This window comes from Panicum hallii, chromosome 9 (assembly GCF_002211085.1).
Source record: "Panicum hallii strain FIL2 chromosome 9, PHallii_v3.1, whole genome shotgun sequence".
NCBI lineage: Eukaryota > Viridiplantae > Streptophyta > Magnoliopsida > Poales > Poaceae > Panicum > Panicum hallii.
The window spans coordinates 67,391,939-67,405,105 of NC_038050.1; the positions used below are offsets into that span (position 1 = coordinate 67,391,939).

General features: G+C 44.8%; 3 protein-coding genes and 1 non-coding gene across 5 annotated transcripts; 2 read left to right on the forward strand and 2 right to left on the reverse strand.

Annotated features, from left to right (window-relative positions):
* Positions 1 to 698: 698 nt before the first annotated feature.
* Positions 699 to 2,847, reverse strand: LOC112873872 (uncharacterized protein At1g01500-like). 2 transcript variants are annotated; one of them, XM_025936956.1, is made up of 4 exons: positions 2,691 to 2,837; positions 2,351 to 2,586; positions 1,430 to 2,183; positions 699 to 1,246 (listed from the first exon to the last, which is right to left on the reverse strand). In XM_025936956.1, the coding sequence occupies exons 3-4, from the start codon at positions 2,081 to 2,083 to the stop codon at positions 986 to 988; spliced, it is 915 nt and encodes a 304-aa protein (XP_025792741.1). In that variant the 5' UTR covers positions 2,084 to 2,183; positions 2,351 to 2,586; positions 2,691 to 2,837; the 3' UTR covers positions 699 to 985. The 2 variants fall into 2 exon arrangements, with proteins under 2 accessions (XP_025792741.1, XP_025792740.1); XM_025936955.1 differs by lacking the exon at positions 2,351 to 2,586 and having other exon boundaries at positions 2,691 to 2,847.
* A 1,372-nt stretch (positions 2,848 to 4,219) lies between these two features.
* Positions 4,220 to 4,292, reverse strand: TRNAR-CCU. The gene has a single exon. It is a non-coding gene; the product is annotated as a tRNA-Arg (tRNA).
* Positions 4,293 to 4,319: 27 nt separating this feature from the next.
* Positions 4,320 to 7,666, forward strand: LOC112873874 (AP-3 complex subunit sigma). Its single transcript, XM_025936959.1, has 7 exons — positions 4,320 to 4,489; positions 4,695 to 4,737; positions 4,818 to 4,879; positions 5,190 to 5,286; positions 5,693 to 5,763; positions 7,022 to 7,113; positions 7,197 to 7,666. The coding sequence occupies exons 1-7, from the start codon at positions 4,421 to 4,423 to the stop codon at positions 7,261 to 7,263; spliced, it is 501 nt and encodes a 166-aa protein (XP_025792744.1). The 5' UTR covers positions 4,320 to 4,420; the 3' UTR covers positions 7,264 to 7,666.
* A 358-nt stretch (positions 7,667 to 8,024) lies between these two features.
* Positions 8,025 to 12,877, forward strand: LOC112873873. The gene is made up of 3 exons (XM_025936958.1): positions 8,025 to 8,221; positions 11,742 to 11,857; positions 11,969 to 12,877. Exons 1-3 carry the CDS (start codon positions 8,108 to 8,110, stop codon positions 12,420 to 12,422), a joined length of 684 nt encoding a protein of 227 aa, XP_025792743.1. The 5' UTR covers positions 8,025 to 8,107; the 3' UTR covers positions 12,423 to 12,877.
* The last annotated feature ends 290 nt before the right edge of the window (positions 12,878 to 13,167 follow it).

Genomic DNA, 13,167 nt, shown 5'->3' on the forward strand with positions numbered 1-13,167 from the left:
AGCCCAGACAATTTCACCCAAGGCCCAACCAAATAAAAAATGGGCCGCCTACGACAGTCGAGACAGGCCCATAGAGGCCCTCTAGTTCAACCCTGCTCGCCTTATGCGAGTTGTTTTTTTTTGCGAAGCACACTCTACGCTGAAACTCTGAAAGGCAGTCTCACATTCACACACATCCCGCAATCCACGACGATCAAACGAGAGCTGAAGATAGAATATGTTTGTCGAAGAAGAGAGCACATCACCGGAGCTTTTCGGAATGGAAATCACAAATCAGATCATGGATGAACACAATATCACGGCGGGTGTTCAGCAGCAGCCTAGCATAGCATCTGCCCTGCGCCGGCCACGAGTCCACGACGACCGCCTCCCCTGTCCTCTCCCTCTTCGTCTCCGATAGCGAGCAGCGGCCGCGCAGCCTCGCCCGTCCGGGGCGCGGGTCCGGTCAGCACGCCCCAGAGCAGCGGCCTCGCATTTGCGCAACCAAGCTGAGATGACGACGACGGCGACGGGCGACCACGCGCCGCCGCACTCGCCGCAGCCGTCTCTGGCCGGGGACTGTCACCTGGCACGTGCTCGCCAGGCCCTGGTAGAGTGGTAGTTGGCAGCACCATGGCACGCACCTACATGACTCTCTGCCCGTGGGCCCCACCGGGCACCGCCGGAGTCAATCCCCAATCCCAATGCCCGCCGCCAGAAGCCAGAACCAACATGTCATACATGAAACGATCAGGGTTCAGGTCAGCGACGACTTGGAAAAAGTAGCTCCGCCGCCTGGCTGGCGTCGGAAGCGGCAGGACGGCAGCATCGCCATGGCACGCACACTGCCAATACGCCATACCAACTGCACGAGGATATACTACAATAGGGTGCGTCCGGCACAGCGCACAACGTTTCGTCATCTACATCCTTCTTTTTTTTCATCATCATCACTAAGAAAGTTTTAGGAGCCACCCAGATGGGCGCTCGAACTGCAGTGGGTTGTTCATCCGAGCAGGTTCGAGATGAGCCGCCGCTTGAGGGTCCTGGAGGTGGACTGGTACGAGCGGAACAGGAGGCCGGCCCCGATGCCGACGCCGAGGCAGATGCCCAGGCTGATGCCGACGCCGACCCGCACCCCGGCGGTGAACCACGACAGCTCGCTGTACTCTTCGTCTTCGTCGAGCCCCGCGGGTCTCTTGCAGAGGCTGTCCTCGTGATCGTCGTCCGCGTCCGGGTCGGGCTTGTAGCACCTGTACTCCGATTCCTGCACGAGACGCAGCAAGCAGTTCAGGCGTTTTCAGTTCAGAGTGGCTGCTAAAAGAAAGAAAGAAACTATTCTGAATTTCAACGGACTGACGGAATGAACGTAATGTGATCAGAATTCAGATTCTACAAAGAAATACTAATCGGCAGGCAAAGATTGCGACTTCTCTGATCTGATGACTACCTGCGGTTCTTGCTTCGGAGGCGTTTGGCTCATGTCCTCCGCCTGCTCGGCGCACTCAGGGATCGGGTCCATGAACGCCTTCACCTGGCGCCGCCTCCTGAACCGCAGCTGCATGGCCTTGGTGAACACGATCGGCGTGCCCCGGAATACGCCGGCCACGTACACCTCCACCGCCGGCGGCTTCATCTCCGTGTCCCTGCTGCACCTCAGGAACCCCGACCCGCGCTGCGTCGCGACCTGGCACTTCATCACCCAGCTCTTCTTGCCCTTGCCCTCCGCGTCGCACATCTCCAGGATCCCCACGAGGAGCCGCTCGTCCCTGTTGTGGACCTCGAACCGCACGCTGCCGGACATCCTGACGGTCCCCGTGCTGACGAAGGTGGCCTCCTCCGACTTCGCGTCGACGCGGTCGCGGCGGAGGGAGCACGACACGGTGCTGCCTGCTTTGCCGCTGCTGATGCTTGGCTTCTGACCGGCGCCGCTCACTTCCAGCTCGGTGTCAGGGGTGAGCGGGATGTGGGTGAGTGTGAGGGTGTCCAGCAAGGACTCGTCGACCTCGCACCTGCTCACCCTCAGGTAGAAGACTCGCAGGGTGAGGCAAGACGACGGCTCCGGCACGGCCATGGCAGCTTCCGGCTCGGGAATGTCACCCATGTTCAGAGAATTTGGGGCTAAGTTTTTCACATGAGACGATGGGATTGAATTGGATGTAGTTTCTGAACAATCAGGAATTGGGCATTACAGAGTATTCCATCTGCACAAAAAAATTGCAGTGGTTAGATTGGCAGGACAAATTACAGTCAGTGATCAGCCAAGAACTACAGTAAATTCTCTCTCAAACTCTTAAGGGATAAGGGATGAACGTCTACAAATTCGCAGGGAAACTGTCAGGAAATTTACATATTAGAGATGAAACTCTACCTGACTCTCTGACTTAAACCTAGTGGTCGGGGGTGCAGATTAAAGATTTCTTCGACCTTCTAACATGGAAGGTGCAAGAAAACGAAGATGAAATCAAGCTTGCCCGCAATATTAGGATCGGTGCCACCAATTCCGGATGATTTCATACAGAAACAACTCTTCATCCACAATTGCATAGACCAACAGCTCCCAGAGGAAGAAAGGACAAGAAACGGATTTTCGATTGTGTGCCAGAACTGTACCCACGGACGCAGCCGCAACCATATGAGAAGTTTGCAATAGCACTAGGAGAATTCAGCGGAGTAGAGACCAGAGGGGGATTGAGTCATGAACTGCTTACCTGATCGAGCTCCGAAATTGTGGGATGCCTCCCTCCTTCAGTCCCTCTCCCGTTCAGCTCTTCAGTGTGATGGTATGGTACAGGCCTGGCAGAGTGGCAGAGATTTTCTGTTCTGCTATATATCCTAGGGACTTTTTTTTTTTGGAGCTGAGGACCCGGAAATCCCTCAACTGACACCTCACACAATGCACACCAGAGTCCAAAACCACCGCTTCATGCATGACAGCATGAAGTCCTATTGCAACCTAGGAGAAAAATATATAAAAACGCCATGACGACAAAGCGAGCATTCTTCCGTTCCTATTTTTGTAGCTCATAATGAAGCAGCGAATAAATTGTCTAACGTAACTAATTATCAAAATTTAATGTGAATTCAATTCATACTAATGTTGCATATATTTTTTTGAAAGGTGATAATGTTGTAAATTACAGGCTTTTAATTGGGGCAAAAAATGAACGAGCCCTATTCTCCTGAGATTCAAAATTTCTGCCGATGTGTCATTGTTTTAGAAGTGTCAGGAGAATGCCGTCGATAGTTATCCACGCAACCAAAAAAAGAAAGAGCGATGAATTTTGGTGGTTGGCAGCAAAAGAGTATCTACTGACTCCTCCTACCTTGTGACCAGGATCTCAAACTAGGTAATGGCAGTCCCACTAGTCCACATCAAATATCTCTCACCACAAGGAATTAGTGATGGAAAATTATGCTTGCAAATTTCCACGACCTGCGGGCTAGAGTGTTCAGCAAGTCAATATCAAACTTGTTAAAATCTGCAACAGGCAAGCTGTTTGTCCTAATAAAATCGGACCCAATCTTTATACCTTCCACAAAAAATGAAACAAGAGTTTGTTGTAATGAGTTTGCTGTAACATTTAGAGTGGCAAATTAAAAAACCGTGAAAGATGTTTCGGACATATATATATATATACACATATATATAGAGCCTATGTTTTATGTTCGAGATACAGAGCCTCGCTGGCACGTACGTGCATGTTCTTTAGGATTTTACAGAAAAATCATCATATTATGCTAGTTCTGGTATTTGATTCACTATCATAAACGAAACACATCTAATCGACAACATGTTGCCATCGTTAGTTACAAAATTTGAAAGTGAAATAAACATTTTGTAAGCGTACTTATAGCAAAAAAATGTTGCTAATTTGATATGAACATGTTAGAGTAAAAATAATTTACCCAGCAGGAACTCTACAAAAAATTATCCAGCAGACCGTTAGAGTACAAAACTGCTACTAAATCAGTACAGAGGATCAAAATCGATATAATGTTGCTGTCTGTGTAGGAAGCTGAAAGTGAAACAAAACACTAATCAAGCAACAAGAGTTTTAGCCTTTACTAAATTGATCCAAACAACTTGAAATAAAACATTTTATCTGCCACACCAAGAATCTAAAAAATGCTACTAAAATGGTATCAACATTTCTAAAAACTTTTAAAAAATGAGACCTCCAGCTACATGGGAGACTAAAACAATTGAACGACAAGTTATCAAAACCCAAAAAATATACGCGCCAGGTAGGGGTCGAACCTACGGCCTTCTGCTTAGGAAACAGACGCTCTATCCACTGAGCTACAGGCGCCTTTGGTGTTAGATTTTCTCACTATCATTTCACTATCCTCATTACATCGTCGGCTTCCTCTGCTGACTAGCACTCGCGATCTGATCGTTACCCTTCCAGCCACCTCCGCCGCCTCCTCGTCGCCGGCCATGATTCAAGCGGTGATGGTGATAAGCACCCAGGCCAAGCCCCGCCTCCTCAAGTTCTACAATTTCCAGGTTCCAAACCCTCTTATCTCTTCTCTACAGTCACCCCTTACTCCCCCTCTCCCCTCTTCACCCACCCAACAAGTGCTCGGTCGATTTCCCCACCCAGATCAAGCACCGCTTCATCCATGGATCCTTCGGTTCTCGAAAAATTATGCCTAGTGAAGCAAATTCGTCTCAACCTTTATTCACTTCCACCTCCGTTTCATGACTGCAGCCACCGGAGAAGCATCAGGACCTCGTCCGCAGTGTCTTCCAATGTATGCACGGTTCGCTTCCTCATTTCTTCCCCAATTTTGTATGGATGATGTACTTAGAACTATTGAGTCTCTTGTTTCAGTACTCTCTGCAAGGCCCGACAGCGTGAGCAATTTCGTTGAGGTGGACTCGATCTTTGGCCCGGTAAGGACTGATCTAGGAGTAAATCTTATGCAAAAGGGACGGGGTATGCAAATGCTAGCAATGGAAAAAAGGAAAGGATTTAATTACTATGCCAATTGATTTCTGTGGCTTTAGATATACAGATTGATATCATAAGTCATCTGCATGTAGCCTAACTGTGCTAACTGCCCAGTGGTATGCAAATGTTGTAAATTAAGTTTTCCTTGGTAGGTTTACGATTTCTGTTCCATCAAGGTTAAATCTGGCCACATTATCGACAACAAGTCGATGAAAGTCAGAAATGTTTGATTTTCTTCTTTGTGCTTTGCAGGGAACAAAAATGGTCTACAAGCATTTGGCCACACTATACTTTGTTTTTGTCTTTGATAGCTCTGAGAATGAACTCGCCATGCTTGATCTCATACAAGGTAACCTAATGGCTTATTGGTGCTGATGTTTTTCTTTCAGTTATTAGAATTGATAGGTACATGAGTTGTGCGTAAATAAAAGAGGAAGGCAGTCACATTATATTAACCTATTTGACTTGTACATAATCATGAACTATTTTCTATGCTTGTTTCAGTATTCAAACATCCTCACTTGCAATTTTCTATTTTAGATTTGCAATGCAATCTTAATTTGATGTAACTACACTAGGACGCTCTAAACATTAATCTATTTCCTTCATTTCTGTTTAGCTGCTGAGATTATCATCTTGTGCTTCACTGTCATGGAAGACCTCTTTTGCCTTCCTTTTTGTTTAAAGGGAGTTCTCTTATCAACTCCGATTCTAGGAGAATGATATAATCTGTATGAATTTTGTTTTATGCACAGTTTTCGTTGAAACATTGGACAGATGCTTCAAGAATGTATGTGAGCTTGATATTGTATTTAACTTCAACAAGGTACCGTGATCCTCTTGATTTGATCATTTATTCTATATAGTCAGTCTATTAAGTGTGCATTGTTATATTCATGTTGAAGTTTCCATTTGTTGTTGACCCCTCATTTGCCCATCACATGTTATTGGGTAGCAAAAAAGGTGGACTGCAAAAGGTTTCCGACACCATCAAAATAATTTCAGAGTAACCGGATTATCTGTACTAAATAGCCTTTTAATACACGGGGCATCTGCAGTGAAAATCCAAAAGCTTACAACAATGTCCAACTCCAAGAATACCTGTTATGCAGCATAGCTATATCATTATCTACCACTACCACACATCTAGTTATCATGATTGTATTGACACGCCATTGTCTGACTTTAAGTGTGTGGTGTTAAGTCGGCCTAATGGCCACAGAAGGTTGGCAGTACCTGGACAACTTAAATATGTGAGACTGCTTTAATTTCGACTGAGTTCAAAAGCATAATTGAAGCTGTAAATTTTTGCATGAATACCTCAGAAAAGACAGGCAGGTTTGAAATGGCTTATTTTCTTTTAGTACATGGCACACCAGGAGGAGGTTGGATGACAATGGCCTTGAAGAAGAATACCACTAGACAGAAAGGCACCCATAGGGGAGAGGCCTTGGATAGGCAGAGTGATAGAGCCAAGATACATAGAGAGAGTTTCTTTATTCCCTTGCTTGCTTGGCTCTAAATTGCGCTCATACTTATGCTTATGCAGAGGACAGTCCTCATAAATCTTACAGATAGCTGATAATAGACATAACCAACCAAATCATCAAAGATGGTATCGTATCTATTAAACAATAAATTTGAAACTAGGAAATCTGCAGCAACCTTCCTGCTGCCTACTCATTATGGCTCTTTCCCCGCTCGTTTGCCACCTCTCAGTGGCGCATAACTTGTAGAAAAAGGTATATAAAGGGCGAGGCTAGTGGAGCATAATTTCATGTCATCACAAGAGAGGGCAATAGAGTTTTGTTAGTATGTGAATTCTTAAGACAAAAGAAGAGCTTCGCCAAACTTTGGGCCCTTAGCTATGGACATGCGGATGCATATGGTGCTGGCTGCTGGAAACTCCTTGTTCCCTGCTTCCTGCTGTGCCCATAGTGAGAATACTTTGACATGTATGTATAGAAAAATGCTGAATTTCTCAAGACAAAATGTCCCAAGGACTCATTCCAGCTGTCTTACATTTCTTCATATGCCTTCCATATTGATGTGCTATACTACTTACGTATCAATATCTGATGCAGCTGCACACAATTTTGGATGAGATGATACTCGGGGGACAGGTGATTGAAACAAGTTCGGAGCAAATAATGAAATCTGTGGAAGAGATTGCAAGGTTCTACCCTTTGCCTTATCCCTTCATTTATTGCTTGCACTCTTGTGTCTAATTCTAACAACACTGTCCATCTCTTGACACAGACTGGAGAAACAATCAGGCACAACCAGTCTCATACCCAAGTCGATTTCAGAGCGTTTCAGTCGTTAAGGTTTCACTTGCTTCCAGGACTGAACATTCACGGTGTGATCAGAACCACAGAAGACAAAAGATTGGCCCTCGAGCTTACCTTCAGTTCTCTAAAGACTTGAATCGCCTGGACACAGTCACTTGTTATTGGTTAATATGCATGTCTATCCCGCCCGAGCTGTATGCTGTAAAGCCTGTAACCTGAATGTGAATGTGGCATGTCCAGTCCAGTACTGTCTGCTTAGACTGATTGTCTGAATGTGCTTGCTGAGGTTCAGACATTATGCATCTGTAGCAGTAAGAGGGATAGATGGTTTCTCATTCGCCTCTTGATCTCAGCTGTATGAACTTAGATCGATGTGAAATTTTTTGGACCAGACGTTGGCATTCATAGATGTAAGTCTGCATTGGGCTTCATTTTTTACTTCTTGTTTACTCTCTGGTAGTATGACTGTTGTCTGAATTTTGATCAGTGTTAAACCATCAGCGTGCGGCCGCGTGCACACTTTGATTTTTATTCTTAAATAAAACAAGGGGCGATTAGCTGCTGTAAGTGTAAACCTAACTCAATAATCAGGCATGATTCTTACAGAAAAAAATAAACCATGATTTTTATATGCCAATATAAAGAGAAACTGATGTGATCGCTTTTTATTTGCACCCAGTTACGTGCAAATGGAAATTTTCTAGCCATCTGATCAGTTGTATCCAACGGCTGATAATAATGAGCTCTAGGATCTTCGAATTTCAGTTAGGTTAGACACTACGTATGGTCACAACTCACAAGCAGTCAAGCATAATACCCGTGCTCATCATTTTCAGCAAAACTAGGGATTGAGGCTTCCAGCCGGCATTCCCCGATCCCATGAGCGATCCCAAGCCGTGCCCGCCAACGGCGGCGGAGGTGGTGGGGCGGCTCAAGGACGACGGCGACTTCGACGCCCTCCGCCGCGTTATCGTTCGGAAGGTCAAGGACAACGTAAGCTTCCCCCAAACGTCCAACCCCCCAAATCCTTTACCCCAAGGTTTTGCGATTTCGTTGTTCCTAGTCCCTAATCCTGCGCGGGGTGGAATTTTGATGCGCATATGCCACTCCTTTTCACTGAATTCTCTGTGGATTGCTCATCGCCGTTACTTGATTAGCTACTATTTTGATTGTTTGTAAGAGATTGGAATCGGCGACCCGGAGATTAGGGTTTCTCCGGCATTTGGTCCGTTTGGTCCCCTATAAGCGTATAGGGGTTACGAGCCTATGTAGGGATCGTTTTAGATTGAACCCTGGTTGAGGCTGGAATAGATTTTGCGTTTGGTAGTTCTCTAGTGAAGAGATGCTGCTTCTGCAGAAAGTACTGGATACTGGGGTTTGCTGTGGCAGAAATCATTTTCATGGGTGCTTGAGTTAGGAATAGATCCTTTTGCATTGTGTCTCGTTTGGGTAAACCACAATGTAAGTTCTGGTGTTTGTTTAGTTGAGGGGATTCTTTAGTTGAAATCCTAAAGGTCCTAAAGTGGTTCGATTCAATTCATGTTGCCAAGTTTTTAGAAATTATTATTTGCAGCATGGTGGAAGAGAACTTGGAACATAAAGGAGCGTTTGTACCTTTTTTAAATTTATGTTATGCTTTGCTGCATTTGGAAGAAGGAAGTTTCAACTTTCAAGTATTTCCTCTATACGATACAACACTTGAAGAGGTTTGCGTACATCTGGCTGTGGTTTGCATAGGAAAATGGAAGGTTCAGTTTTGAGGAGGGTCTTCACATGCATATGCATTTTTCCTGCTATGTTTCAATTCCTTGGAGATTTGAAATTCGGCGCGCAAGAAAGGCAAACATGCTTTTTGCTAAGCTGCCGTAAGACCAGTGTTTTCCTTTTCGTCGTATTAGGATTGTGGAAACGTTCAGCCTGCCACTCTCAACAAGTGCAGTGGTTTTGAGATGCTGCATTAATTAGGACTATAATTGGAGTGGAGAGTTGAATCGTCCCTGCTGAGTGACATGCCAAAAATGGTTTCACTGGATTGGAGCTAGTGATGAGTAACGGCTAAATAATTTTATGAGCTTTTCTCATTGAGCTGGGGTCTTGCCATTCTGGCTTGACCTTGTCAGGCTGCTGCAACATGGTGGAACCTTGTCAGGCTGCTGCAACATGGTGGAGTAGAGATAAATACTCAAATCAGTAGCCTTGATAATCCGTGTCTCAGGCTGCCAATATTACCTTATCTGAAACTGTAACACCAATGGTACAGGGCACCATTTGTTCGAGTTATCTGTCAGAGCTCTTGCCTTTTGGGGATATTTGGTATTGCATAATTATCATTACCTGGTCATCTGTTGACATATAAATGTGAGAGACAGTAATCTATATATTTTTCTTATAAACAAATGTTTCAGCATGATATTCGGCTATGCTTCTCGTGATGGACTAGTTAGAGCAGTGAACTTCAGGAGTTGTTGAAACTCCCGTCCTAACCCGGGTTCGAAGCATGGCATCTTCTTAGAACAAAGGCCGGGGAAATCTCCCCTGTGGTAAATTTTTTGCTTATTTATTATTATTATTATTTATGATTTGCATTTCCTGGCCAGCCAGGGTTTGGCACTCCCCTACCTTAGAACTAACCAGGGAGAGCAGGAGACGTCTCTCTTGCCATGGTTGAGTCTTGTTTATTATTACTAGAAGCACAAGCACAGCTTTGCTGTGCTCACCGTAGAGGTGGCCAGTCCAAATGGAGTGCCTACCAATATATATGTCTTGATTAAGCAGATTTGCGACTATTGACAATAGATTCAGATAAGTACCAACATTATTTTGGGTTACCTGTGTACATCTCAACAGGAATGGTACACATTTTATCTTTTAAATACTTTGTGATGCGACCTGTTTATAGGAGAGGCAGAGAAGATGATCATTGCTCTAGTGAGTATTTTTGGAGTATGTTAAGTATTAACCTGTCCTACTATATAAGTTGGCAGTATCATCTTTGACATTGATACTTCATAGCCACGAATCATCTGCTTACCTGAGAACATATTTTCCTGTTTCAAGGGGGGCTTTGGTTTTAAGCCAATCCAGCTTAGAAGTATTTAATATTTGTATCCTGATTAAACTGAAACTCCTGATTTTCTCAATCTCACAGTAGCGCTGCACTTATCAAAAACTGTGATACGGCTACGGGTTCATAGCCAAACTCAACGTTTGTGCACACAAAAATCAGTAGGCAATAATCAATGGATATGATCAGATTGCTTCATTATTGTCAATAGAACACTCTAGCATACCTTTATCCAAAGGAAATTCAGTTCAGCATCCGGCAAACTGAATGAAGTTCAGATGCTGGGAGCTGAAATATAATGGTATCATGTAGCAAAGGCTACTATCGCATTGTCAATTTTAATTGATCTTAGTGTAATGTAATGCAACACTCAGATAAGCATTCCAACAAACGCCTAATGTGCGTGACACTGCGTGCAGATTGCCTGTGAATTACTGAATTAGTCCAGATACTTATAGTTACAGCGGCCAAGTTTTGAGCACAGGGAGAGCACCAACGAGGCTGAACCCAGCAAGCTCAGCAAGGTCAGTCGGCATGACGATGGTCAGTACCAGACCTCCTGTTGGCTCCTTGTCATCGCTTCTGAGACCCACCAGCTACCCACGGACGACCAACTCGCGGGCCACGGCGCCCTCCAGTGGAGCACCTGCAGCGGCATCACTGTCGCGTCAAACGTGTACGCGCTGGCTATGTCGATACGTAGCTTCGCGTGCGGAGGAACTGAGTCTCTGTTTTGTGCCGAAGAGGAGGGTGGCGTGGTGGGGAAGGAGTACTCAGCGGAATCGAGGAAGACAGATGCGGCCTGAGCGCTCCGGCAGGTTCTGGATGCAGTTGCTGTTGTGTCCGTGGACGGCCGTCCGATTGAACCAGGTCCGAGATCCAACGGACGTTGTTTACCGGCGACGTGGCCCAATGCGTGGCAAGAGTCTCTGGTGTGAATTTCATTAGGTAGAGATTTGTCGTCCATGAGCTGTGCTGATTGCCAAGTGCTCAACTTCATTCCAAATTTTGTTCCAATTGCTCAGTCCATCTGATGAAAATGCCCTGTTCTTCATGGACTTTATTTATGTAAGCTCCGCCAGTAGAAGTTTCCATGTACTAGAAGCATGTGCTGTCTTTCTTTATTTCTTTTCTTTTTTGAGACATGAAGGGTATATTATCTAGGTTCTCTACTTATAGTCCTTTCAACCATGTTTAATGTGCATATGATTGATTTCCTGTGATCACATCTTAATTACAGTTCTTGTGTTGTATTACCTGTCTATTAGGAAATTTGAAATATGCGTGACAGTATCTGTTTCACCATGTTAGATGTGTGTATAACTTCTTACATGGTCACCATCTTGCTCAGTAGATGTTGAATGCAACACAGTAACATATCGTTGTTCATCAGATATGTATTAATGACATATACTTCTGTAAGTTGATGGCATGCTATCTTTCTTGCAGGAGGTGCTACGCAACAAAATCATCTCAGAGGTAAAACAGTCAGTGATACTACAAGAAGATGGATCTGAGAAGTTAAAATTAAAAGACCTTTCTGATGCAATTTATAAAGATATTGGGTAAGTTAAGCCACATCTTTGTAAAAGCTTTCAAATTTATCGCTTCTTAAATGTCCACAATAGATATTGATTACTAACTCAACTTGTTGCTACTCCGCTCTTCCATATCAGGAGCAAAATAATGGGTCAAATATCGGATGAGGTATGGAATGTCATCCAGTCCAATGAAACTGATATAAGGGGAACCGTAGAAGCTGTCTACAATAGGATACTGAACCCTGAAAAGGCCCCTGAGCCTTCTTCTAAGAAGCTGAAGAGGAAGGGAAAAGAGCAACAAGTTTTGCCAGCAAAAACACAAACAACTGTTGCAGTCGAGGCGGAGGATGATGATCCGTTGGAACCACCAGGTTTTGGCAGAAATAATCAGCACAATAACATCGCAGCAGCGGCAGCGGCAGCAGCACCAGCACCAGCACCAGCAGCAGCAGCAGCGGAGCAGAAACAGCAGCCAAAGCCGAATTTGGAAAATCATAATCAAGCGAAATTAAATGGAGGTGAGACAGCTGCTGCGAGCGGCCCAGCGGGTGATGATGATGATCCTATGGTGCCCCCCGGATTCGGCTAATGCAGCTTGCAAGCTTAAATGACAGCGCGGTTATTTCTTAGTCAGCATGTACAAGGGAGATGCCTTTTTAATTTCTGTTGACAGGAAGAGAGAAGCTTTAGCTCATGTCTGGGGCTCGAGAGGTGAGTAGCTCAAATGAATCTTGAGTCCTGAAACCTGTGTTATGGTGGTAAGTCTGTGCTGCCCTTGGATATCTTTTTTCTGTAATGGTGGTGGATATGTTGGTGGTTGACAAAGTTTTCCTTGTGCGCGTGGTTCCAAAGTTACGTTTCGCGCGCTGCTTTCTCCGAGTTATGTAATAGTAGTTGGTTGCTTCCTCTGTCAGTATTGCAAAGCGGAGAGCCCATGTCATATGTGATGCCATTGAGGCCCATGGGCTAATTTCGGGCAACGCTGAACAAGCTGTATATATCCTTCATAATTCCCAGCAATATAGATAGATGCAAATTCATCTAGTTTGACACAAGTCTTGTGCTAATGGCTCTATTATTCGAGGTTTGCTGATTACCTATTAGGTGGTTCGGTTTTTATTTTCTTTCTCTCTGAATTTTATGGTTTGCGCATCACTGAAGGGATCAGAAGTTCGGAACCACGTCCATGAACCAAACCAAGTTTTCCTGATGGATTTGAATCGTCTTTCCATTCGGGTAGTACAAGAACATTGAGTGTATACCAGAGCCACAATACGTACCAAAGCCAGACTGACCAAACAAAACAAACACGTACACCTAGCATTCAACTCAGC

Excerpts from the sequence above, each read along its gene's own strand:
- LOC112873874 (XM_025936959.1), top strand. The coding sequence starts at position 4,421 with ATGATTCAAGCGGTGATGGTGATAAGCACCCAGGCCAAGCCCCGCCTC. Across the intron at positions 4,738-4,817 it reads CGTCCGCAGTGTCTTCCAAT|TACTCTCTGCAAGGCCCGAC; the intron begins GTATGCACGGTT and ends CTCTTGTTTCAG. Across the intron at positions 5,764-7,021 it reads TTGTATTTAACTTCAACAAG|CTGCACACAATTTTGGATGA; the intron begins GTACCGTGATCC and ends TATCTGATGCAG.
- LOC112873873 (XM_025936958.1), top strand. The coding sequence starts at position 8,108 with ATGAGCGATCCCAAGCCGTGCCCGCCAACGGCGGCGGAGGTGGTGGGG. Across the intron at positions 8,222-11,741 it reads TTCGGAAGGTCAAGGACAAC|GAGGTGCTACGCAACAAAAT; the intron begins GTAAGCTTCCCC and ends TCTTTCTTGCAG. Across the intron at positions 11,858-11,968 it reads GCAATTTATAAAGATATTGG|GAGCAAAATAATGGGTCAAA; the intron begins GTAAGTTAAGCC and ends CTTCCATATCAG.
- LOC112873872 (XM_025936955.1), bottom strand. The coding sequence starts at position 2,083 with ATGGGTGACATTCCCGAGCCGGAAGCTGCCATGGCCGTGCCGGAGCCG. Across the intron at positions 1,247-1,429 it reads CTCCGAAGCAAGAACCGCAG|GAATCGGAGTACAGGTGCTA; the intron begins GTAGTCATCAGA and ends CGTCTCGTGCAG.